The sequence below is a fragment of the Eublepharis macularius genome, chromosome 12 (genome assembly GCF_028583425.1).
Source record: "Eublepharis macularius isolate TG4126 chromosome 12, MPM_Emac_v1.0, whole genome shotgun sequence".
In the NCBI taxonomy this organism is placed as follows: domain Eukaryota; kingdom Metazoa; phylum Chordata; class Lepidosauria; order Squamata; family Eublepharidae; genus Eublepharis; species Eublepharis macularius.
In genome coordinates this window covers 67,400,224-67,426,627 of record NC_072801.1, presented here as the reverse complement: position 1 = coordinate 67,426,627, position 26,404 = coordinate 67,400,224, and the positions used below count along the sequence as shown (strand labels likewise).

At 44.2% G+C, this 26,404-nt stretch overlaps 1 protein-coding gene across 1 annotated transcript; it reads left to right on the top strand.

The window, feature by feature from the left end:
* The first annotated feature begins 662 nt into the window (after positions 1–662).
* Positions 663–16,256, top strand: LOC129339594 (vomeronasal type-2 receptor 26-like). The gene is made up of 4 exons (XM_054994176.1): positions 663–892; positions 1,047–1,241; positions 4,484–4,497; positions 15,346–16,256. The coding sequence occupies exons 1-4, from the start codon at positions 663–665 to the stop codon at positions 16,254–16,256; spliced, it is 1,350 nt and encodes a 449-aa protein (XP_054850151.1).
* The last annotated feature ends 10,148 nt before the right edge of the window (positions 16,257–26,404 follow it).

The window sequence follows — 26,404 nt, the reverse complement described above, 5'->3', positions numbered from 1 at the left end:
CTTTGGCTGGCTGATTGTTGTTGCTCAACCAGACATACTTCTTGCATACGGTTTTCCACTTCGCAAGTTAATTGAATCCATCCCAAGAGCATGGGAGTATTATCTTGCATAAGGGCCCGATCTAACAGTTTAGGATTCATGCCTTGCTTAAACGATTATTTTGGATGATTCCTCACACCTTGGACATTTGGCAGCAAGCTGTCGGAATTTTGTAACATAGTCTCTAGCCAACATGTTGCCTTGCCTGATGGATTGCAACTCTGTTCGGGCTCTACTTTCTTCCGGTGGGTCTTCGTATTGCGCTCGAAGTGCATCTACCAACCCCTGCAGGGTATCTAATTCAGGGTCCCCCAAACCGTACAAGGCTACATACCATTCCGCTGCTTTCCCTTGTAGGTGCGACGCCAGATGCTCAATTTGGCTTGCCTCATCTCCAAACAAGTGCCCCCAGCGATTGAAGAATTGTAATGCTTGCACTAGGAAAAATCCCAACTTAGAGGAATCTCCGTCGAAAGTAGCTTCCAATTTTACCCAACCCATGGGTAATTCTTGCTGTCTGGGCGCTGGTGCTGGAACTGGATAATATTGGATAGGGAACGGTTCCTGCCTGGGTGGCCAATCTGGTTGGTACAGTTGTACAGGGGGCTGCTGGGTCCTTGGTCATGGTATTCTCTGGAGTCTTGGTACCGGAGGTCCTTGTGGTTGCGGAACCGGTGGACCCCGGGGTGGGGGAATTGGCACTGGGAGTCTCCGAGCGGGAAGTCTCGGGTGTATTGGCGGCCCTTGTGGCTGCGGTGGTAAGTGTGGTGGCAGCGGTGGCGGCAATTGTGGCGGCGGTGGCCGGACCGGTTGCCCCGGAGGTGGTGGTATTGGGCGCTCTCCTTGTCTTGGCGTTAGAATTGGTTGCTCCAGCGGTTGTGGTGGTGTCGGGCGCTCTTCTTGTCCCAGAATTTGATTTGGAGGCTGCTCCGGAGTTACACCATGTGGTGGAGCCGGTGGCGTTTCTTTATCTTCTTCTTCTTCTTCTTCTTTTTCTTCTTCCTCAGATTCGTCCGGTTGTCCGTGGGGACTCCCTCCTCCATCTGGACCAGTCAGTTGATTCTGAGGCACAACTTCTTTTTGCTCATTATTAGGTCCTACCGACTGTCCCTTCGGGACCAAAGCTTGCAGAGCGGCCAGTTGTTGTCCAACATCCTGGCCGGTCACCCCCTCTCCTCAAGGAGCACCTTCACCCACCACAAGTACGGAGAGTAAATGAACCACATGGGCTAGACTCTCTTCCATACTGCTTAGTCTCCCTTCTAGGACTTGCACACATTCCGGAGCTGCCGTGGTCCCCGGCTCAGCATACTCATGAGGAGTTTCCTTGGGTAGCTGCGTTGTTTCCATATATTCTGCATAGGACGCCATCACTCGAGGCCACGGCCTAATCTCTCCCATACTTTGAGCTCCTTGCTCTTGGTCCATAGCCGATCTCCCCGCCAAAATCCCTTTAGCTAATCCGGTCACCGCCGAAATCCCAGCATCGACAGCCAATGTGCGACTCTGCAATTGAACCCAATTCTGTTCGGTCTGCTGTCGTTGCCCCATCCATGGGGTACTTTCCACATAATCCCAAGCCAATGCATCACGACGGGACGTTTCCCACACTTGGGTGTTCTCCGACACTCTCCGGTTCCACTCGAGTTGGTCAGCCTCTTGATTCCAGTGATACCAAGGCCGACTGTCGGGATGCTCAGGTATTGAACTGAAGCTTCACTTTCCATCCATCTGTGATCTAGAGAACACCGCACTCACTCTCTTTTCTCTCGTCTCTTGCGGCCTGGAGCCCCACTCCCTCGGTGTAGGAAGCAATATCAACGGTTCCGTTCGAGGCCGAACCTCAGTGGTGTCAGGCGCAAGATTAATCAGCTGCCCTGTTCCTCCCTGAATGGGCGCTGTTGGTTCCAGTCCTTCCAAACCAGGGGAAGCATAGGGATCAAACAAAGGGTCTCTAGCAGGACCGACCTTGGAATCCGGCTGCCCCGGTTTAGGCATTGGAACGATTTTGATTCGCAACAAAATGTCAGACTGTGGCTTAGTAAAAGTTGCAATTCAGACTATCTCTTGCAATTAGACATGAGTCCATTGTTTTCAAAAGAATTTACTGAACAAAGGCAACCATTGTAATCCACTGACCAAATATAGTATCTTGGCTAGTACATAGGAATTGTTGCGAATGAAGGCACAAAGTCAGGTACAGAACAGCATAGCCCAGCATTTCCCATCCTCTCCCCACAGTTCCCAAAACAAGCGGCTTGAAGCTGTGAAAACGAAACTTTCTCAGGGTTGGAAAAGTAGTAGACAAAACATTCCTCTTTGAGATAACTGCTGCTGAATAGTGTCACCTGCAAGAGAGAAGCTTGAGACATACACAAAGTTAAAATGGAGTTTCTCTGGCCATACACAGAATCAATGTCAGACCTGACAACCTCTTGGCTAGACTACTGTAATGTGCTCTACACAGGGCTTCCCCTGAACCTGATCCAGTGGTTACAACTGGTCCAAAATGGGGCAGTACAGGTCATCACCAGAGTGCCTTGCACAGCACATATAACACTGGTATTGCGCCAACTGCATTGGTTACCGGTGGAGTACCAGATCAGATTCAAGGTTTTGGTACTAACCTATAAAGCCCTATGCGGACTGGGACCAGCGTATCTACGTGGCCGTCTCTCCCCATATGAGCCCCGGAGGATGCTCTGATCCAGCGATAAACAGCTGCTACTGGTCTCTGGCCCCAGGGAGGCCCATTTAATATTTACCAGAGCCAGGGCCTTTTCGGTCCTGCCTCCAACCTGTTGAAATGCTCTGTCTAAAGAGATCAGGGCCTGGCCGGATTTGCCATCCTTCTGCCGGGCCTGTAAGGCAGAGCTGTTCTGCCAGACAAATAGTTGATGCTCTGGGCCTCCCTACCAGCCACCTGAAGGTAACTGTGCCCCTACAAAGGGTATCTATCACCCAGCCTTTGCCATATATTGCTGGAGGTGGTTGGGTGGTGGTTGCTGGTGAAATCTGCTGCCATACAGTATGTTTTTTAAAATCTGCTGCTGTATTGCTTGTTGCGTGTGTTCTTTTTAAATATTTAAGATGTTTTATTGGTTTTAAGGTATTTGTATTTTATATTTTATATTAATTGGAATCTGTCTTGAGCCTGCTGATGGGGTGAGGGAGAAATACAAATCAAATCAAATAAATAAATAATAGACAGAAGAGCCTTGTCCAAACGATTAAAAATGTTGGATTTTATTCATGATATTACATAACTGACCCTATAGATAGGGTGGCCCCAAACTTACCATCAAATCACATACACAGACAGGTCTGCAGAGTGTACCCCAACACCCCAAAGCTTTGCAAAGTAAAAGTTAGTTGCAGAAAGCATGAGCCGGGTCTCTACCCCAAGGACTTTGCAGTTTAGTTTAGTTTAGTTTAGTTTAGTTTATAGTTTTAACCCACCCTCCCAGCAAGCGGGTTCAGGGCAAGGTACAATAAAAGTAAAAATACATAAGATAAACAACAATCTCGGAAGTATAACTTTCAGAATTAAAATCAAATGAATGCAAACATGCTAGTTGGCTAGATGGCTTGAGGTAGTAGAAAGCTGAAAAGAAGACCCTCCATGCCTAGGCAGTGCTTGTTAGAAGCAGAGAAATAGAGTATCTACTGTACCTTACTCTTAGTATCCTGTCAGTCCCAATGGACCCTTCTGCAGCTTTTGTTAATAATGATTATGGCATCCTTTTGGGCAGCCTTTTGGGGCTGTGACAGATGCTACTGGACCCACATCTTGCTCTTCTAGTATAGCCCAACTTGGCTACCCACCTGAAACTATTTCAAAGGACAGTGTGACGAGGAAAGCTAACATCTCTGTAAGGTTCTGCCAGGTGGATCTCAATGACTTCACTGCATGAGTCCAGAACTGCATGTGTTAAAGCTTTATTGATAATCCACTAGTTCAGCAGTGCATTACAGGGTCCTTGCCAGGATTGAAATTCTGCTCCAAGCCACAAGCCTATATTGAAATCTAAGTACAGCCCAGTTCCTTCCCCCTAGCTACCAGCCTAGCCTAGGTTCCTATTTCCCATCCCTCAACAGTTATGTGTAAGGCAAAAGCAAAGTGACTATGAGCGGAACTACAAGTGACAAATGACACAGGTTGGACACTAGTCAGCTTCCCTCAAGTTTTGATGGGAAGTCTAGGCATCCTGGTCTTGCAGCTTGACTCTCTGACTGCTGTCCAATGGACTTTTCAACTGTCACTTGTCTAACATTCCGCCAAGCTGCCTACATTTCCCATCAAAACTTGAGGGAAGCTGGCAAGTGTCCAACCTGTGTCAGGCGTCACTTGTGGTCCCGCTCTATGAAGGAAAGCGGAGAGAATGTTTTAGAAAGTCCAGAAGTTCCAAGGCTATGTATCCACGACAACGGTTTTTCTTCCTAGGCTGAACGCTGGAGGTAAGCCGATAAGTTGGAAACAGATAAGCTCAGGAGGGGCCCCACTCCTCTGCACGCTTTCACAGGACAGCCACAGCTGTCTCAATCCTAACAGCACAATTTCCTTTAGAGTCCAGACCTTGGCCCAGGCCTTTATACAGCAGTCCAGGGGTTTGTCATGCCCCTGAGGTATGGCTGGGGGTGCGAAGACCCTGACAGTCTATTCCATTGGTTATCATGTGCCCTTGAAGTGAGTAAGCCTACCTCCTAGGGAGCCATGGAGGATGATGAAAATTGTTTATCACTCTTTTCCCCCCTTTGCTCTGCTTATGCAGCCATGCAAATGTGCCAAGCATCCCAAGTGAGTAAGTTGGCCAGAAACATTTGTGATTTATAGCAGAACTTAAAAGTGGCCACAAAACACAAAGATTACACCTTTCCTTCATTCTTGGAGTTCAATCTTTATTTTTTCCTCAGTCTCATTCAGTTTGTGGATGCTACAAATTTTTAAGTATGCCCAGAGATCAACATCTGCCTGCTCTCACTGCAAATTTCAGCATGGTGCAATGGGGGAAGGGTAGCAATGGGGGGTGATCAGTATCAATACCCATATCATGACATCATTTGTATTACAAATAAGAAGTGATGTCACTGTGTCAGGTAATGCTCTAGCATTCATCCCAAACTCTATGATTAAACCATACATTTTTGAGTAAATGTTGGAGCATTGCCCTTGTGCAATGGTGTCACTTCTTTTTTTTATTATTGTATTGAGGTCTTTGTTTACATAGCCATACATAGTCACTTCGATTACATTAACATAATCCTACCTCAATACAACCTTTTCCCCTTTATGTTGCCCTCCCCCCCTTCCCGTGAGCAACCAATTGGAAAAAAAACTTTATACTTGCAACCATAAGCACACCCTTTGGATTTTGTCAAATGTATTTTTGTTGCCCCCCCTTCCCTTACCCAACTTATATACCCAAGCCATTTCTTCCTTATCTCCAATATATTATCCTCCCATGTCTTTTCCTGTTTTAATATAGACAGAATGTCTGATTGGATCATTTGATATAGATACAAGTGCCATCTACCCATAATCCACTTTGCTGCATCCTTCCAGCCATAAGCTATGACTGCAAGTGCAGCAATAATCATTGTTTTAAACAACTCCTGTTTAGACTTATCTACTTTATTATTCCCCAGAACTCCCATAAACAATACTTTCGCTGTCAATTCTAATTTAACTTACATAAATCCTTCACCTTTTCCAGGACCATTTGCCAAAATTCAGTTACTTTGGGACATTCCCACCAAAGATGAACATAATATCCCTTTATCCTCTTACAATGCCAACAATTTGAATTCATTCCCTTAATCATATAGGACAACTGGAAAGGTGTCCTATACCATTTCAATATTAATTTCATCTCCAGTTCTCTAAATTTTTCTATTTTTATTTCCAATATTCCTTTCATTAGTCTATCTATCTCCTGTACTGTTAAATTCACCTCTCTTTTCCACTTAGTTTGTATTATCCCAGTCATGTAGTCTTTGTCTTTATTCATTAAGTTATATAACTTCCTTGCAATACCCTTCTTATTACCCTCTTTAATACAATATATTTTTTCGAACGGAGTAGCCTCCTTATTTAGTATTCTACAATGCCTTCTGTGTTTCAAAATATTATATAAAGCCATGATCCTTAACCAATATTGGTCTCCCACTTTCCCTAATACTTCTTGCACTGGAATCAATATCCCCTGAGTGTTGTATAAATCCTTCACTCTAAAATAACCCTTTTCCTGTAACTTCTTCCAGAATGTTTTCTCAGCATTTTTAAATTCCTCACTTAAGGATTCTAGTGGGGTCCATTTGGAAAGTCTTGGCATCCAATTAGTTTGCAATTTCCCCCAAACTTTTAGTGCTGTTTGTCTTGGGCCTATTGTATTTTTAATTTCATTCTTCACCTCCTGTGTAAATATTCCAAATTTGCCTGCTCCTCTATTTATAATATCCTCCCATCTCACCCATTTATCCAAGCATTTTCCATCAGTTTCCATCAACATCTTTATTTGGAATGCTTCATAGTAGCTTTCCAATTGTGGCATACCCCATCCTAAATCTTCTTGTGGTATGTCACCTTTCTCAAGATTCTAGCTCTTTTCTTCCCAAACACCCAATTTTTTATTTCTTGATCCCATGTAACTAATTGGTTTTTGGGGATCCACTCTGGCACTACCTGAAATAAATATAACATCTTAGGTATTATAAACATTTTAATTGCCCTTATCTTTCCTAAAATATTTAAATATCTTTTGTTCCAGTGGTTTAAATTTCTTTGTATCTTTCTCCATGTTATTTTATAATTTGTCCCCACCAAACTTTTAATGTTCTTTGTTATTATTATTCCCAAATATTTTAATCTCTTAATTCCTAATTTCATACCTGTTAATTTTGCTATTTCTTTTTGTTCCTTCAAATCTATCTTTTTAAACATTATTTCTGATTTCTTAATGTTTATCCCTAAACCTGAATATTCTTTAAAATCCTCTAAAATTATCATTAATTCTCTCAAAGCTTCCAGAGGGTTCCCTAACACGAATAATATGTCGTCTGCATATAAATTTAGTTTGATTTCCTCCTTCCCTACCCTATACCCTTTAATTCTAATACTATTCCTAATTCTATCAGCTAAGGGCTCCATAGCTAAAACAAACAACCTTGGGGATAGAGGACATCCCTGTTTCACTCCTCTCTGTATCAGTACTTCCTTAGTATGATCATCATTAACTTTAATCATAGCTTTCCCTTCCCTATACATTTTCTTTAATGCATTCAAAAAAGGGCCTTCAAAAACATATTTATTTAATACTTGAAATAAATACCCATGATTTAAAGTATCAAATGCCTTGTAAACATCCAATTTCAACAGGGCAAACCTTCCCTCAGTATTTCCATGATATAAAGTATTAATCACATTCCTTCAATTGTTTCCGAATGGTCATAATTTCAGACTTCCTCCAGGAATCTGGGGCTTTCCCTCCCCTCAGTATCCTATTAAACAGACTCTGCAGTTCCGGAGCTATTAATGAACCAACCATTTTATAAAATTCTGCTGTAAGTCCGTCTAAACCTGGTGACTTCCCATTTTTTAAAATTCTTTATAACACTCAAAATTTCTTGCTGTCATTTAAAGCTGCCAAATCCTCATTCTTAATTTTGTTAATTATAACTTCATCAAATTGTTTCCCTTCCTCAGCTTTAAATAACTTACTATAAAACTTTTCATAAATCTCTCTTATCTGTTTGTCTTTAAAGACCTTATTTCCCATTTCATTTTTCATGCTCACTATCTTTTGTCTTTCCCTTCTTTTCTTCAGATAGTTTGCCAATCTCTTCATCAAATTTATATTTCTTCTCTGATACTCATTTTTCACTAATATATCCTTTCTCCACAAGGTAAGATTGTCTAAATCCTGCAATTCATCTTTCAATTTATTCAACTGTTCCTGAGTTTGCCTTTCCATCTTCCTTTATAATATTCTCTGTAGTCCTATTATCTCCTTTAATTTTTGCTTTTTTTAATATTCATTTTCCTCCCAAAATGAATTTCTTTAGTAATACATATTCCTCTGATAACTGCCTTTGCAGCATCCCAAATTATATCTTCCTCTGCAGACCATTTATTTTCCTTAAAATACTGTTGCATCCCTTTTATTAACTCTTCCCTATCCTTCTGTTGCAAAAATATTTTGGGATTAAACCTCCACCTTTTAACCTTTTGTTCTTCCTCCAAACCAATCTCTATACTAAGTGGTGCATGATCTGAAATCCAAATTGCCCCTGTTTCCACTCTGTTAACTTCCATATCATTAGTTGCTTTCACTAAGATATGATCAATACGAGAGAATTTTTTATACCTTTTTGAGAAAAAAGTAGGCTGTCTTTCTTCCTGCAAGAGACTAAATACCTCTTTAAATTTCCATTTGTTTAACTTTACTTTCTTATTCCTCATAATATCAGTATTAAAGTCCCCTGCAATTAACAAATCACCTTCATAAAAAGATTGCAGCCTTTGAAAAACATTGTTCAAAAAAAAGGGTTGACCTTTGTTAGGTGCATATATATTTACCAAAATATACTTCTTCCCATTCATACTAAATTTGAAAAAAATAAATCTTCCCTCCCTATCTTTATATTGCTCCAAAATATTTATATTCAATCTAGAATGTAGAGGAATAGCCACTCCCCTTGCTTTTTTGGTTCCACGTGATTCTATCTGCAAACTCCAATTAGGGGAATTCAGCACTGGTCTTAAATCTCTCTTACTTTTGTGGGTTTCTTGAATGCACAAAATATCAATCCCTAGGTCCTTTGCCATTTTATTTATTCTGTAACGTTTAAGATCCGAGGCCAATCCATTTACATTCAAGGAGAGTATTTTAATCACCCTCCCCAGTTTTTATTTGTATCCAGCCCCCCTGGTGTGCTTTCTGGTCTATCATGTATTATCTTTTGCTGGTCGCTTCCTCCCCCATAGCCCAAAAAAAAACCCTTCTCAAGGGGTTGGGTAAGGATTCTAGATCCCCCCCTTTTTGTCCCTAGCAAAGAAATTCTGCGTATCCACTTAGCTCACCCCCTCCATATTCCATTTCTTTCAACCAACACAAACAAGAAAAAAGATATTTTAACACCAAGTGTACATTATATTCCTGAAGAAAGCTTTATCATTATTCCTTATTTATTTATTTATTTTATTTATTCAATTTATATACCTCCCATCCCCAGGGGCTCTGGGTGGTGAACAGTTAAAATTGATCAAAACAAAACTAAAATCAATATACAAATAATAAAACAAATTAACAAGGTGCAGTGGTGGGGAGAACCTTCCCCACCCCAAAGGTGGGAGGCCGACATGGCACTGCCCCCTTCAATCACCAAACGCCTGGTGGAACAGCTCTGTCTTACAGGCCCGGCGGAACGATAATATGTCCCGCTGGGCCCGGGTTTCCATTGACAGAGCGTTCCACCAGGCTGGGGCCAGGACTGAAAAGGCCCTGGCCCTGGTTGAAGCGAGGCGGGCTTCCTTAGGGCCGGGGACCACAAGTAAATATTTATTCGCTGATCGGAGCGATCTCCGGGGAACGTACAGGGAGAGGCGGTCCCAAAGATATGCCGGTCCCAACCCACTCAGGGCTTTAAAGGTAAGAACCAACACTTTGAACCTGATTCGGAATTCAACCGGAAGCCAGTGCAGCTGGCGCAGGACAGGTGTGATGTGTGACTGGTAAGGTATACCAGTCAGGACCCGTGCCGCCGCATTCTGGACCAGTTGTACTTTCCGGATCAGGCCCAGGGGTAGCCCAGCGTAGAGTGGGTTACAGTAATCTAGCCTGGAGGTGACCGTTGCATGGATCACTGTAGCCAGGTCCTGGGGCGTCAGGTAGGGGGCAAGTTGCCTGATCTGACGAAGATGGAAAAATGCAGACTGGCAACCGCCGTGACCTGGGCCTCCATCGATAGGGAGGCATCCAGGAGCACACCCAGACTCTTTACCACTGGCAAAGTTGCCAGTGGTGTCCCATCCAGGGCAGGGAGCTGGATCCCAACATCTGGCAGCCCCCATCCCAGCTGCAGGACCTCCGTCTTCACTGGGTTCAATTTCAGCCTGCTCTGTTTCAACCATGCCATCACAGCCTCCAAAGCTCTGGCCAGATTGTCTGGGGCCGTGTCTGGCCGGCCGTCCATCAACAGAAAAAGTTGGGTGTCATCCACGTATTGATGACAACCCAGCCCAAACCTCCGCACCAACTGGGCGAGGGGGCGCATATAGATGTTAAATAACATCGGGGAGAGTATCGCCCCTTGGGGAACCCTGCACACCAAAGGGTGACGGGGCGATAGATCTCCCCCGAGCGCCACCCTCTGTCCCCGACCCTGGAGAAAGGAGACCAGCCACTGTAAGACTGTCCCCCTAATCCCCACGTCGGCAAGGCGGCTGGCCAACAAATCATTGTCAACCATGTCAAACGCTGCTGTGAGATCAAGTAACACAAGCAGCGCTGACCCGCCTCGATCCAGATGCCTGCGAAGGTCGTCTGTGAGGGCAAACAAGGCTGTCTCCGTCCCATGGCCAGGACGGAAGCCAGACTGGAATGGGTCCAGGACTAGAGCATCATTCAGGAATTCCTGCAGTTGTACCGCCACCGCCCGCTCAATCACCTTGCCCAGGAACGGGAGGTTCGACACTGGGCGGTAACTGGACGGGTTGGTGGGGTCCAAAGATGTTTTTTTCAGGAGGGGCCGCACTACCACCTCCTTTAACACTCCTGGAAAAACCCCAGAGCTCAGGGAGATGTTGGCCTCCAAATGGTCCCGTAGCCTCTCTGAGCTGGCCTTCACCAGCCAGGATGGGCAGGGGTCCAGAGGACAGGTGGTTGGCCTCATCCCCTACAGGATCCTGTCAACATCGTCCTGAGAGAGCAGCCTGAAATGGTCTAATACCATTAGACCACTGATACAGTTTCTCACTCCATTTCTTGCTCTCCTTCTTCTTGCTCTTCCTCTTCATCAACCTCCTGAGCTGTATATTCTATTTTAAGTCTTTGGAGTAGTTTCTCAGCTTCGGGTGGATTCCTGGCTCTCAGAAGTTTGCCATCTCTAAAGATCAGAATAGTAGCTAGATATCCTCAGGAAAATAGAATGCCATTCTCATGTAATTTCTGGTTAAATGGCCTCATTAACCTTCTTTCTCTGTTGATAAGTCAGGTCGACAATTATTCTTTGACCCTGAAACTGAAAATCTTTTTCTTTCCTGAGCTTTTAAAAAACAAAGTCCTGCATTTTTCTCTTGAGAAGGCTATTACAATGTCTCTTGGCTTAAAGCCAATCTTGGGCTTTAGCTGTAAAGTTCTGTGAGCGCGTTCAAGGTCTTCTGCTGTTATAGAGATTCCATTCTGCCAAAAGAATCCAATTAAAGTTATTTCCAGGTCTTTAGCTGTAATATCTTCTGTTATTCCTGATAATCTCAAATTCCTTTGCCGTTGACGGTCTGATAATGAGGTAACTCTTTTTTTTTAATTGTTGTATTTCTTTCTGATTGTTTTCTGATCTTTCAACTGCTTTATCTGCAGCTGTCTGTTTTAATATCGACTGATAGTTGTTCAAACTTATTTTGCAGCTCTTTAATGTTTTATTTTTTAATGTTTTATTGTTTAATGTTTTTTTCCATATTGGTTATCAGTTCAGACAGTTCTTTCATCTCACACTTTGTCACCATTTTGCTTCCAATTATTTGTTGTCTTGAGAGAAAGCTTTAAATATAATAATAGGCAGAGCACTCACCGAGCTTAAAAAAATAACAGCTGCTGCTTCAGACTTTATCTTCTCTGGATTAGTTACTTCCAAGCTTATCTTCCAGTTTTCTTGGTTGTAGTTTAATTTTATCTAAATTATTTCCAGGAGGGCAGCGTGAAAGCGTCTAGCCTCATTGATGCATGCGCAGAACTCCCAATGGCACTGAAAGAGTCATCATGGAGTTTGAATGATGATGAAAATTTAAGTCCCTGTTCCTAACAATCCCCCACCGGTTTTCAGACAATTGTAGCCAACTACAGCTCTAATTCTACCTCATTGTACGTAGCTATGTTGTGCCTATTTTTAACTTATGCAAAACTTGCTACTTTTTTTAACCTGAATTTTGTCCTCAAACTGCCACTTTTTTAAAAAAAGTGGTATTTTGGCTTCACTTTCCAATATTTGGATGATGGAACCAGGCTTTGATATATTATGCTCAAAATCAATTCAGCTGCTAATCCTCTTCCAGAAAATATTTACTTTAAAACTATTTTCTGATGCTTATTAGTTATGATTGAAAAGAGTGAGAGAAATATATTTTGTAAATATCTTTGCATCCCAGTTTCTTCCTACCATCACAATTCTTTTAGACTTATCTAATCGGCTTCCTTTTTAAAAAAATCATCCTTGAAAACTTTCCAACTACGTTTGAATATGTAATTTCCATAGCTCTTCCATTCTGTAGCTTTCTCGAATCTACTTAGGCTCTACTGAAGAGAAATGGAAAGTGGGTGATGGTCTTACTGAGTTCCTTCTTCCTCCCAGGAAGTAAATCTTGTTTTTCTCCAGTATTCTACACATATCTAAGTAGTATATTAGGTATGAGATCTGTACTACTTCCCCACCTTTTAAAATAGATTTTCTTCCCCGGTCTACAGAAACAAAGGATTATTTTCAGGGCAGCATACCAGCACACAGATAGAAGATTTAAATCACCTTCTAGGAGTGTTGCAATAGTAATTGATCATTAGGGAAATTATGGGTCAAGATGGGCATGAACAGAAAAACAAACAAACATGTTCGTTGTTCATTACCATCCACAAACAGGGACTCATGAACAACCACAACCATGGCCCTGTTCATGAACATGTTCATGGTTGGCTGTTTGTGGGGGCCAGCAGGCTCTCCTCCAGCCATCATCCAAGTGGGGTCAAGATCCCTACTGCACCACTCCCAGAAACCTTACCTGAGCAAGCACCAGGAAAGGTACCAATAATAAATAATAGCTTGGCCCCAGAGCCTGGCAGCAGCCCTGGAACTTGAAGAGGTAGATTCCTACCACACCACTCCCAGAAACCTTACCTGAGCAGGCACCAGGAAAGGTGCCAATAATAAATAATAGCTTGGCCCCAGAGCCTGGCAGCAGCCCTGGAACTTGAAGGGGTAGATTCCTACCACACCACTCCCAGAAACCGGACCTGAGCAGGCACCAGGAAAGGTACCAATAATAAATAATAGCTTGGCCCAGAGCCTGGCAGCAGCCCTGGAACTTGAAGGGGTAGATCTCTATCCCACCACACACAAAGAAAATTCAAGCTCCAATGCACTCTCCCTGTCTTTCTATTAAAATGCCAACAGCAGCTGTCTCTCTCCCTCTCCACTGTCTGCAGACTAGCCAGAGCTGGGAGCCCCCTCCTCCCCCATGGTCTTTGGTTTCTTGTAACAAATTTGGAGCTCCACACTTAAAAGGAAGACCTGCCTATCAAGTGAAATTGAGCTTAGATTGGGGTTTCCAGGGCAACAGCAGGAGTTCAGACAGAGTTCAGACAATCCCTGTCTAAGTTGCCAAGGGAATTGATTGCAGGTACCAGACTGTCTGGCTTGACGAACAGCAATGAATGAGGCTTGCAATGACCACCTGTTCATTTAGAATAGGGCCTCATGAACAACTTGTTCATAAACAGCAGATTGGGCTATTCATGGCTTTTTTTGTTCGTATTGCTGTTTGTGCCCATCTCTAATTATGGGTCTTTAATGTTCAGGCATGTATCTATAGCAGAAATAATTTTATAATTGAGTAGCACAACTGTATTCAGTTCATCTTTATCCTGCCTTTCATGCACAGATAAAGATAGAGTACATATGTCTGAGATTGTAGCTAGCATGTCTGACTTCGATCTGGAAGGCTCAGGTTCAAATCCACACTGTCATGGAAACTTGCACACTTTGAGGCAATCACATATGCTCACAGGTCCAGAGGAGTTAGCCGTGTTAGTCTGTTGTAGCAAAATAGTAAAGAGTCCAGTAGCACCTTTAAAACTAACCAACTTTATTGTAGCATAAGCTTTTGAGAACCACAGCTCTCTTCATCAGATCTAACGAAGAGATCACAAGGACCCTCACAGGATTCTTGTGAGGAGGAATGGAGAACAATGAAAGCAAGTCAATTTGAGTCCTCATTGAGGAGAACGTATAAATGAAGTAAATAAAAAAGAAGAGTTGTCAAGCTTCAGGTGAGGTCAGGAGGTCTCTTGGAATCCTAAGTGATGTATAGACTACAGAGCCAGTTCTCCTGGAGGATGTATAGAGTCTTAGAAAAACAGAAGTCCAGGAGCCACTAAAAAGATGGATGCTCTAGGATTGAGAGAGGTTTCCTAGACTTCTCCAATAGGTCTTCAGATTGAATTAACATGAGAAAATCATGAACGGAATTTTGAAAGGTTTTTGATTGAGTATATGAAGCAAGGGGTTTAAATTTAAAATTGGAATTTTTGCACAGGGCAATGATATCACTAAAAGAGACATCATGGTGTTTGAATGATGATGAAAATGATATCACAGGAAGGGGAAGAGATGTAGGAGCAGATTTTTTTATTGTGATGTGACAGCACAAAATGTAAAATCATATACCAATTCAGCTGCCTACCCAAGTAAAACACCATGAATTTCCCAGTCTGTTGTTGGTAACCCTACAGGTACTTTATTTTCCTTTTAAAAAAACCTCTTTGTGGCTGCTATTAGGTGGTGCCGTCTTCAACATGTGTCATGAGCTGTCAACCTGGATCCAGTAAGATTGCTGTGGAGGGGAAAGAAGTCTGTTGCTATAGCTGTTCTCAGTGCCCTGAAGGCAGGATGTCAGAGCAAATTGGTAAGGAAAGAATGAATGATTGAGAAAAAAGAGCTTAACATCGGTGTCAGTTCTAATATTCATTCCTTATGTTTGCAAAAATTGCACAAATGGGTTAGTGAAAATCTTATTTCTTGAACTGGAGAAGAAAATAAGACACCCATAGAGCATTCCTGACCTGACAAAGGGTTTCCCCATCCAAATATACCATTTTCTTTCTCTTCTTTCAGTCCATATTACATTTTCATACAGGAACTGTTGAGTCTGAAAGTTGAGAATAAGGGAAAGTAGCAATGGGTATTCCTGTATCATATTAATGTCACCACCTGATTTCTACACACAAAGTCAAAATCTATGATGGCATTAAAGCGATAGAGATTTTGTGTAGGACTGAGCTTGCAGAATATCTTTCTCATTGAGATCTTCCCTGTTAATTTCAGATGCTGACCAGTGCCAGAAGTGTCCAGAGGATCAATATCCAAATGAAAAGCAAGATCACTGCATTCCCCGAAGCATCACTTTCTTATCCTATGGAAAACCATTGGGAGCAGCCTTGACTTCCTTGGCCCTTTTATCTTCCTTGGCCACCATCATGGTGATGGGGCTCTTTGTTCTGCACTGGGACACTCCCATCGTCAAGGCCAACAACAGGAGCATCACCTGCACCCTCCTGGCCTCTCTCCTATTCGGCTTCCTTTGTTCTTTTCTGTTCATTGGTCAGCCTGGGAAGGTGACCTGTCTTCTGCGGCAAACTGTGTTTGGCATCACCTTCTCCATCTCTGTTTCATGTGTACTGGCCAAAACCTTCACTGTGGTTCTGGTCTTCATGGCCACCAAGCCAGGAAACAGCATCATGAAATGGGCAGGGAAGAGGTTGTCAACATCTGTTATAATTCTGCCTTCTCTTATTCAAACCGGCATCTGCACCATTTGGATAGCAACCTCTCCCCCCTTCCCAGAGCTGGACATGCACTCCCAGGTCAGCCAGATCACAGTGCAGTGCAATGAAGGCTCAGAGACCATGTTCTACACTGTCCTGGGCTACATGGGCTTTCTGGCCATTGTCAGCTTCACTGTGGCTTTCTTTGCCCGGAAGTTGCCTGACAGTTTCAATGAAGCCAAGCTGATCACCTTCAGCATGCTCCTCTTCTGTAGTGTTTGGGTTTCTTTTGTCCCATCCTATCTGAGCACCAAAGGGAAATCCATGGTGGCCGTGGAGATCTTCTCCATCTTGGCCTCCAGTGCTGGCTTGTTGGGCTGCATCTTCTTCCCCAAATGCTACATTATGTTAATGAGGCCTCAGCTGAACACCAGGGAACAACTTGTTAGGAAAAAAAACAGTTTTACTTAAGCTTTTCATCTCTTTTCATGTGGGGGCATTTTTCTGTGGTAGCAGTAAATTGTAAATGGAAACTCGTCTTTTGCTTTGTGGAATTCCAGAGATGGAAACATACATGAAAAAATTCTTTATCCTGTATCAATACAATGGTTTTTCGGAATGTTCACACAATTCCAAGATTCTCAGGCATTCTGAACCCCTCTTCCCAACAGCTAATCTGTGTCATTTTTTTCTGTTTTGTGATCAGAATGAGCAGCTATCTTGTTTTTCTTTCTTTTTCTCTATTTCCCAGGTAGTGGCATGGGGAAAATGGTTCCTTGGTCATCCCAGGCAAAAGGCCCAGAAGACATGCAGTTTTGTCTCACTCTTACTTACTTCCCTCATTTGTTGGACTAGAGCTTGGTTTTTATCTGTCACTAAAATGGATGGGAGAGCCTTGTTCAGGGGCCCATAGAAGGGGACCTCTTGATCCAGGTCACTTGATCTTGGGATGTTGTTCAGCAGACAGGCAGCACCAGCATGTCTTCAATATTGGTGCCATTTGATTTAAAAGGAGCCAGCCCATTCAGCCATGAAGAAAAGTCCTCCATGGACTATGTTAAGACAACTGCTGTCCTAGCTTGTTCCTTCTTGCTCACTCTGTGGAAGGAAACGCAGACCATGAGAAGAAATGTTGGCAAAATAAAGTTCTTGGCGGAAAGGGAAACATTGTCAGTCAGTCACTGTAAGATTAGAAATATGAAATTAATACAGACAACATATCACGTGCTGTGCTTTTCTTTTTGCGTCCTAATAACGTCCTTTATCGTGTTTTTGCTCCTGTGGTCAAAAACATTTAAAGGGATTTAAATGGTCAGAAACATTTAAAGGGATAAACATTTTTATTATTACGTGACTGTTTTCATTTATTTATACCTTACTTTTATCTTCCGAAGCAGCCCAATGCAGGTTACAAGAATACAAAGATATGACATAAACAAAGCAACAAAGCATATCAATAGCCAACTCTAGATGTAGTGGAAAAGCTAAGAGCCACAAGCAAAGAGACAAAGCCAAGCGCCCTTGGCCTCTTGCCCTTCTGTTGCATGCCAAAACTTGATACCTGGAACAGGAAGAGAAAGTAAACCTGAGCGTGTTTTCCTTGAACTTCCCTTCCTTGAAGATGTATATACATTAATAATAATACTGCTGTATAATATTATGAGTGTTCAGCCCTGAGTCTGCCATGGCATAAAAACAACAGACAGTGGGTGTTGAGCAGGCAGAGCTTCACAGACATAAGGAAAGGGCCAGGGTGGTTGCGAAGGGCTTCTGTGGAGCTGATGAGTTGCCTCACTGGGGTTGGAGCTGGTTCTTTGACTGAGGTTCCCACTTTCAAAGGGCATCCGTCAGGATAGTAACCTGCTCCCGTGCAGTACCAGGAGACGTTGAATGTGTAGCACGAAGTCTTCTTCTTCAGAGTCAAGCAGAGGCAGGCTTCATCCAGGTATATTGGTTTGCCCTCCTTCCCAGGGAAGTCCCAGTTGAAAGGCAGCTTGCCTTTGACTTTCCAGCTACTTGTGGATTGGTAAGCACAACAGTATTAAAGCCTCTTTACCTTCATATAATCCTCACAAAAATCCTGTGACATAGGGTATGCTGAGGGGGAGTGACTGGCCCAAAGTTAGCCACAGAGTTTCGTGGCAGGGTAGGGACATAAGCCTTAGGTTGCCAACCTTCAGGTGGTGGTTGGTGAGCTCTTGGTATTTCATATGTTCTACAGACTACAGAGTAAGTATCCCTGGAGAAAATGGCTGCTTTAGTCGGACTCTGTGACGTTATACCCAGCTGAGACTCCCTCCCCAGTCTCCACCCCATATTTCCAGGAAACTTGTGCCAAGCTTGGAGGTGGCAACCCCAGTTGAAACAGATTGTCCTCTAACACTACACCATCCCGTGGGGGTTGGATTTGCATTCCTTTCTTGCCTGTCAGTCCCGGATGGATCTGCCATGGAGTTTTGATCCCTGTCTGAGAGGAGTCATGTGGTGTTGGGTCAGTTGCTTTCCTTCAGACTTGTGGCCCATATCAGATCTGTTTCTAGAGATGAGCAGCAAGGCCTAGGCCAGAAAAGCTTGTGAAATCTGGAGGGGAAATGTGAATAGAAAGCCCAAGGCACTAAGAGATGGATTTCATCAAACTCTCCACCTCTTCTTGCCCACTTCACCTCTTTATTACAGGCACCATTCCTGTAGAGCTTTGATCTATCTTGTTGGACTCATCATGACCCTCAGTGTAGCCATTGGGGGTGGTTAGAGGGGTCCCTTCCTCCTCTTTTCATCAGCAGAAAAGTTGGTTGGATTCATCCCCAATTTCAGAGAGAAAGCCCAGCTGTTCCATCTATTTCAAATAGAGGCATCAATACAGAAGAAAACAAAGGCCTTATTAATGACTTGTTCTTCAGTGGAAGAAATTAGTCTCGAAGGAAATCCTGTTTTGATGGGGGAAAGAACTACAATCCATAGACAAGTTCCCAAGGGTCCTTGATTTCTTGTATTTTTTTGAAGGAAGGCTAAAATGGATTGTAAACCTTTTAAAACCAGATTCAAGCATCATATGCAATCGAGAATTGAACAAGCCATGGTCATCTTTCCACGCAGTCTCTCATCTCTCCTCTACCAAGATTACATCTAAGGGCCAAGCTACACATGACGAATGACACTTGAACGGCAAGTGGATTGAGTGGAGGGCAAGTGAACAGGGAGAAATATATTTGCCATTCTAGTGTCATTCGTCATGTGTAGCTAGGCCCTAAGTCTGAGGAAAGATGCACCCAGCCCAGATTCTGTCACTGGGTCTCCATCATGTTCTCAGCAGGTTAGAGAGCTCTTCACCATGTACCACAGCAGCACAGAAATGTGGACAATTCCCAAAGAAAAGGAGGTTGTGAGAAGAAACTTAGAGAGAGGTTTCCAAAGGGGTCATTTCTGAAGAACAGATTGATAGGTCCTGCAGCATTCTGCATTCCCAGAAGACAAGAGAGTTCTTCAAACAAACGTAATCTGGTATCAACTTAAGTGAGGTTGCTTAACACTGATTGATTTTGACAGAATTTTACTCTTAATTTGGATCACATAGTTTCTAGTAAACTCAAGACGACGATACAAGATTAAATTCTGGTCAAAGCCATTCCATTTATTAGTAAAGATGCATGGGTTCCATCTACACCTCATTGGAAATCGTGCCATTGCAATTGTTCACAACTTGATTTCTACATAATCAGATAATCCAGTCATGAATTACTACTTTAATGCAGCAGTGGTGCAATATCCAGCAGTGAGGATGCAGTGAGGATGTAAACACACATAGACAATGGTTCTACTCCAAAGTCATCTTCCTTCATCTGCAAAAGCAGTTTTTACATACAGTGGTGCTTCCTTCAATGACAGTGGCATGCTCTGCATAGAGGATCAGCCACGCAACATCAGCCGATGTGTTATCCATTCCGAGCATCCAGTTTACCTTTGAACACTGGAAGACTAGCTCAGTGTCAATGAGTTCTGTGCTCCACATGTAGCCAGACACCCTGACCAGAAGATTATGGGCAGAGATACTGGACTCTAAGGGTTACTTACAAGTGGGAGAGCAATATTCAGGTCCATCAACACCTGAAAGACCAACGAGTGCTACTGGACCCAAATCTTGCTCTTCCGCTATAAATTAACACGGCCCCTCACAGATTTAACCTAGCCTACTTCACAGCATTGTTATGATATGAAGATAAAATGGAGAGGAGAATTCTGAGAGCCACACTGAGTTGCTTGGAGGAAGGGTGAGAGCCAAGCTACAAGTGCTGCAGTTCACACGAAGCACACTTGATTGGCACTGCAAGCTTATTTGGAGATTCCTTCCCATAGTAACAGCAGTGGTGGCTCTTTCCCTGTCCCCGCCTCCTCTGAGTGCTCCTTCTCATAGCTGCTGTGGCCATGGAGAAGCTTCAGCCACCCTTTATATGCCTGTGTGGCCTGGTGGGGGGTGATTGTGGTGACAGCAGGTGCACAGTAGCTTTGGATGAGTACTTGGCCATCTGCCACCCACTGCAATACCTGCAAATTATGTCCCAAGACTTCCGCTATGCTCTAGTGGCAGCTTGTTGCCTCCTTGGTTTCCTGTGGTACATTTTCCCAGTGATTTTGATGACCAATCTGTCCTTCTGTGGTCCCGATGTCATTGACCACTTTTTGTGTGATCTGGACCTCTTCTCTCCCTGGCCTGCCCCGCCCCCCCCACTAGGAGTTATCCCCAAAGTCTGTGAGGTTTTTATGAATGCTGTGGTTTTAGGCAATGTCTTCTTTGTCATGCTATCCTATAGCATTGTAACTCTGACCCTACTGAAAGCTTCTTTCCAAGGCAGCCGTAGGAAGGCCTTCTCCACCATATCATTCCACCTCGTGGTGGTGACACTTTTCTATGGATCTGTGGCAGCAATGTACTTAACTCCAGCTGGAGAAAATCAGTCAGCCCTGACTAAAGTTTTCTACACAGTCATTACATCCTTTCTCAGTCCCCTGATCTATTGTCTGAGAAATGATCAAGTGAAGGAGGCACTCCACAGAGTGCTAAACAGGCAGAGTAAAAGTGTCTTCCTGGCGTGTTTTCTGGCATCATGGTGCCACGATGCCGCTCTTGCGGTGTGATGACATCAGAAAACGCACCGGGAAGATGCCATCATTCTGCCTGCTTAGCACTGTACCAGTAAGTGTGGCTTTGGCCACAGTTAATGTATTCACGGGTGGTCAAGAGAGGCCTCCGTCTCTCACCTTTATTCTCTATTGCCCAATCAGGATGCAAAAAATTTCCATAGGGGGATCAGGGAAAAGTTCCGCTGTAGCTGGAAACCAACTGCCCCTACAAAAAAGTTTTCTTCTCACTTTCAAAAGGCGAATAAAAATTAAAACAAAAACAAAAAAATGAGTTTGAGTAAAAAAAACCCAAAAACCAGATAAGTATGATTTAAGGGATAAAAAGTAATTGTTTGCACTTTTATATGGCAACTTCAATTATTTGTTTGCTCCATGAAATGCAATAAACATAGTTAGATGAAAAAATCAAATATTGTTGATGTTTATGGTTGTAGACGAGCTTGTGTGTGTGTGTGTGTGTGTGTGTGTGTGTGTGTGTGTGTGTGTGTGTGTTAGATGCTTTGGTTGAATGCCTCTTGGCATTCTTTAGTCCAGTTTAATTGGGTTTCGTTCCTTGAGGCCCCCTCCTTTTTCTTTTCAACAGATCAGTTAAAGGTAAGCAGATTTCAGCAACATTCTTTATGAATGGTCTGTAGAAGTTAACAAAGCCCAGGAAGGATTGCAATTGCCTTCTAGTTTTAGCGGGATCCCATCCCACCCTAGTTCGTATTTTAGTCGGATCCACTTTTAGCCCATGCCCAAACACGCGGTAGTCCAAGAAGTCCAATTCCTCTTTGCGAAATTCACATTTAGACAGTTTTACTGGTAAGTGATTGTCTTTTAAGGCTTTAAGCACTTCTCTAACCAGTGTCGCATGTGACTCATAATCTTGTGAATAAATCAACACATCATCAAGACAAACCACCACACCACAAACAGGGAAATAACTGTCCCTTGTACTCTTTCAGCATGGAAAGCAACTGGAGGGGGGGGCCGCAGCAGCATTCCCAAGTCGCAAGGGCTCTGCTTTATTTTTTAGAACAGCCCCTCCCAGCAGCTGCTGTGTGGATGCAGGGAACCGAGCTCTTTAAAAAAAAATAGGAAATGTCTCGTTTGGTTTCCAGACACTATAATCTGAGATGTAGAAAGATGTGCTAGATAAATTAAGGGATTCGATGTGGCACAATCTCCCATAGGATTCATGGATTGTTTTCTCATGCTTCGGCCACATTAAAACCGCAACTCATTTGCATGGGGACAACCTTGCAAACATTGAATTATTATATTTCATGTTAATGTAAATTATTTTATAACCCTACCCACCCACCCCATTAAATTTTATGTTTTATCTGGTTGTCATATCCACAGGGAAAGAGATCATCTCAAAAAACATCCCAAAAATGGGGTTAATGGAAAAATTAACAAAGGTGCCATCTCCACAAAGGAATACAACTGATTGAGTGATAGGTAGTGTGGTGTAGTGGTCAAAGTGTTGGACTAAGAGAGAGGAGACTGACAGTGAAATCTTAAATAGTTACTCAAATCTAAACCCATTGAAAGCAATGAGGTTAAAACCGAGAGTTAGCATCAAGTTCCTACCCTGTATTGATATTCAGCGGAGGGCCTTGGATTAGCTCCCTCCTCTTGGCCCAATTTTCCTTACAGGGTTGTGGTGACAATAAAATGGAAAGATAAAACTTGTATGCCAATCCAAGCTTCTTTGGGGAAGGGTGGCTACAAACTGGGCAGATGGATGAAAAACACCTTGTTCACTTATCTTTGGTCATTTGGAATTCATGGGAAAGAAGGGGATGGCGAAACTTTTCTGAGGTGAAACCACTTTACACTTTTTCACACTGAAATTCTTGTTCTCTCCTACCGGACAGGCTAAAGATGATTATTTAATACTCAGAGCTATTCAGGTAAACTCCTTCAGGTCAAATTTGGCACTGTACCAAAATAACAATTGACAAGGCTCTTCCATGGCCATTTGTGATTTAAATATTCTATCATCTCAGCTCTTTCCCTCCAAAGGGAACCTGTGCAGGTTGGGATGACGGCTGCTTTTAAGGCATGGCAAACACCTGCTCTCTTCTAGGCATGTAGCCCTTTCAAAATAAGAAGAAAGTAACAGAAGACAGCCCTTTCTTCCGCATCAATGACTCAGCTTACCAAGAACTTTTTCTTATTTATCATATATTTTCCTTTGAAGGACGTTTGCACCCTATCACTAACATTAAAACACGCTTCTTTTCTGCTGTGCTTCTTTTCTAAAAATGAACTCCTCCACCTTGTGTGGTTACTCCTCCCCTCACAGAAACTGGAAGGGGCAGGGACAAGCTATTTGGTGTCAGACCTATGTTCAATGTCACTTCCAGCTGAAAACTGGAAGAGGTTGCATCACATCAGGGCAATATTCCTAGAGTGTCAAATTTCCAGTTCTAGTTTTGTGTCAGAAGTGACTTTGTGCATTGACCAAATACCAAATCACCCCTCCATTTCTCCCCACAAGGCTTTCGAGGAGTGGGAAGGAATGGAGGAGCAGGCCAGGAGGTTACTCACTATTGCAGGAGACCTGCCCTCCTTGCCTTCTCTAATCCAATAGCCCTTTCCCTCCAAAGTGAATCTGTGCAGGTTGAGATGACAGCTGCTTTTAAGGTGTGGCAACTTGTTGCTTCCATTCATGATTGTCTCGGTTGGGGTTTACAGCTAGGGACCAGGGGGCTGGGCTTACAGCCAGCTGCTTGGGAGAGATTCTGAGGCTACTCCTCATCGTTATTAGTAAGCAACTGGTGTCAGGCGAGGAGTCATGCGCTTTGCTATCTCTCCTGCAGGCTTGTTCTTTGCCTTCCTCTTCAGTGCTCTAAGGGTGTGGGTGAAGCTGGAGGGCAAGGAACGACCAACTGAAGTTCAGCTGTTCCCTCAGGGCCAGAGGGCTTCGGTGGCTCTGCTTCAACTGCGGGCCGGGGGTGCTGATGAGCTTGTGGCTTGCCCGTTTGTTTGCTAGTTCAGGGCTAGCTACCCAGGGCTCCCCTTCCCCTGGTTCAGGGCTAGCTACCCAGGGCTAACCTTCTCCTGTGGAGTCCTCTTCTCCCAAGGAGCCCTAAATGCTGCTGTGCCCTGACTGGCCCATGACAAATAGTTTTTCAGACTTGGTTTTAATCTGTATATTTTTAACTCATTAGTCTCCATGGTGGCTTCATGAGGAAAGAAAGATGCGGTCATAAACTTGTTAGTAAATAAATAATAAAATGCTTTTTATCACTACAGTGTTTTAAGAGGCTTACTGCAGTTCAAAATTCAATTCAAAATATGAACAGGCCTCTCTGACTTGTTATACACATCCATTGTTATGCTTAAGGGCTGGTTGTGAGGAACAAGACCTGTTGACCTGATGAAATTATCCTATGACATAATTCTCTTAGCGTCTTTCCAACAACTCACTGGCAAAGGCGCAGGTGCAGGCGCAGTCCCAGCAAGCTGTTGGGCCTCAGAAGGGCCCAGGGGAGTAGACCTGGCTTCCACATGACCAAAGGCCAGGTCTCCTCACCATGGCTTTGTATAGTGGATGGCTCCACCCTTCCCAGCCCTGATTGGCTCAGGCCAGCATGGGGAGTGCCTGGCTTTCCTGCACTCCGCCACCCAAGGCTTCCCCTCAAGACTCGATCTGCCGTGGGGGACACAGGAGTGGGGAGGGCAGCTTGTCTGCTTTCTCCCTACCCCTACCCACCCCCAATTTCCAAACCTAGATCTGCTGCAAGGAGAGGGGGTGTGGGTGAGGGTAAAGCGGATTGCATGCCAGACCTGGAGAACCCAGGTCTACTTGCTGTGGCTTTGTAAGGTGAGTTGACCTGGCCTCCAGACCCACAGAGCCCAGGTCAATCTGCTATAGATTTGCAGGACCAAGCATAGATCTTCCACCCCCACCCTGCCACCCCCGCCCCTCCCTACCTGGCCAGCAAAGGGCACGCACCTTCCAGGCCTGTTTTGGCCTGGATGGGGGCCCCTTTGAAGCATGGGAGCATTCCTGTGTTCTGCCGGGGCCCACAACGGGCCCAATCCATGCCAAAATGGGCCTGATCCATGCCAGAATGGGCACAGATCGGGCCCATTTTGGCACAGATTGGGCCCGTTGTGGGTCATGGCGGAGCACAGGAATGCTCCTACACTCCACAGGGGCCTAAAAACCGGCCCAATCCATGTTGAAACAGACCCAGTCCATGCCAAAATGAGTGCGGATTGGGCCCGATGTGGGCCTCTATGCAGTGTGGGAGCATTCCTGTGCTCCACCAGGGCCCACAACGGGCCCGATCCATATCCAAAGAGGCTGCGTGGTGATGTCACTGAGCACACACACGCACCCCTGCCCCTCTCCAGGTAAAATCCAGGGCCCAATCTCCTGCTGGGGGGAGATCAAGGGGGCCTGGCAACCCTAGCCAGGCCAATTGGAGTGGGAGGAAGCAAGGGAATGCCGCTCAGTGGGCACACTCTCTGATGATGTAGCATGCTCCTGTGCACCACAGTACAGTGATTTCAGCCCCCCCCCCTCCCGGCAGCACTCCTGGGCTCTGCATTGCCCAAATAAGGCCTGGGATTGGGCCCACCTACCAAACCCTCTGCAGCCCGATTGGGGTAAGGAGTTGGTAGGACATACAGCCCCACCTCCCAAGCCTTTCCCAACATGATCGGCTGGCACTGGGGAGGGAGCAATGCCAGGCCCAGCAGCCACCCTGTCCTCCCCCAACCCAGATTGGGGTGTGCCAGAGGGGACAATGCCAGGCCCGCCTACCGTGCCCTCCCTTCACCAGATCATGGTGTGGTGGAGGCGGCAATGCATGGCCTGCCAGCCCTGCCCTTTCTAGAGCCTGTTGTATTTTTTCCCCACAACAGGCTTTGTTGCTAGTCATCCAGAACTTCTTAAGACTTCTTACAGAGATATGAGGCAGACAAAAGTTTTCCACACAGAAGTTTGCTTTTGTTCAATGTGGCTGGTCAGGGTAAATTAACATTCTCATTCTAGGAATCAAAGCACCAGATTAGCAATCAGGGTGCCCTTTGATCACCCTCTTGCTATTGTGATGAAGGGAAGAAATGGACTACGTTGGAATCCCCCAGAGGAACCTTTTCTGCTTCTGGAAAGATCTGGGGCATCTGGGAAAATGTGTTCTATCTCTGCCCTGTAGTTATCAAAATCACTATGATCAGACTCTGCTTCGCACACACAGCCTGATGTCAACTGCAAAATTAATGATAAAAAACTCTCAAACAGCACGGACCGTGAAAGGTCAAAGCACAGAGATCGGGGAGGTTACCTTGAGAAAGGCAGAGCTCTGCCTGTCTGAATCTTGAAATTATAGCTTAGATGGAAACATAGGCAGGAATAGTATTCTTTGAAAAGAACTTGATTTTCAGTAACCTCTCTTAATAGCCACTGGCTGGCATGCAGGAGGTCAGCAAGAACTGGAGAAGAAAACTGCAAACATGGAAATGGCTTTTGGTAA

What these genes read in the sequence shown, in the direction of transcription:
- LOC129339594 (XM_054994176.1), top strand. Translation starts at nt 663, where the DNA reads ATGGTATTCTCTGGAGTCTTGGTACCGGAGGTCCTTGTGGTTGCGGAA. An exon ending in GGCGCTCTCCTTGTCTTGGC is followed by an intron (nt 893 to 1,046) that starts GTTAGAATTGGT and finishes CTTCTTCCTCAG; the next exon opens with ATTCGTCCGGTTGTCCGTGG.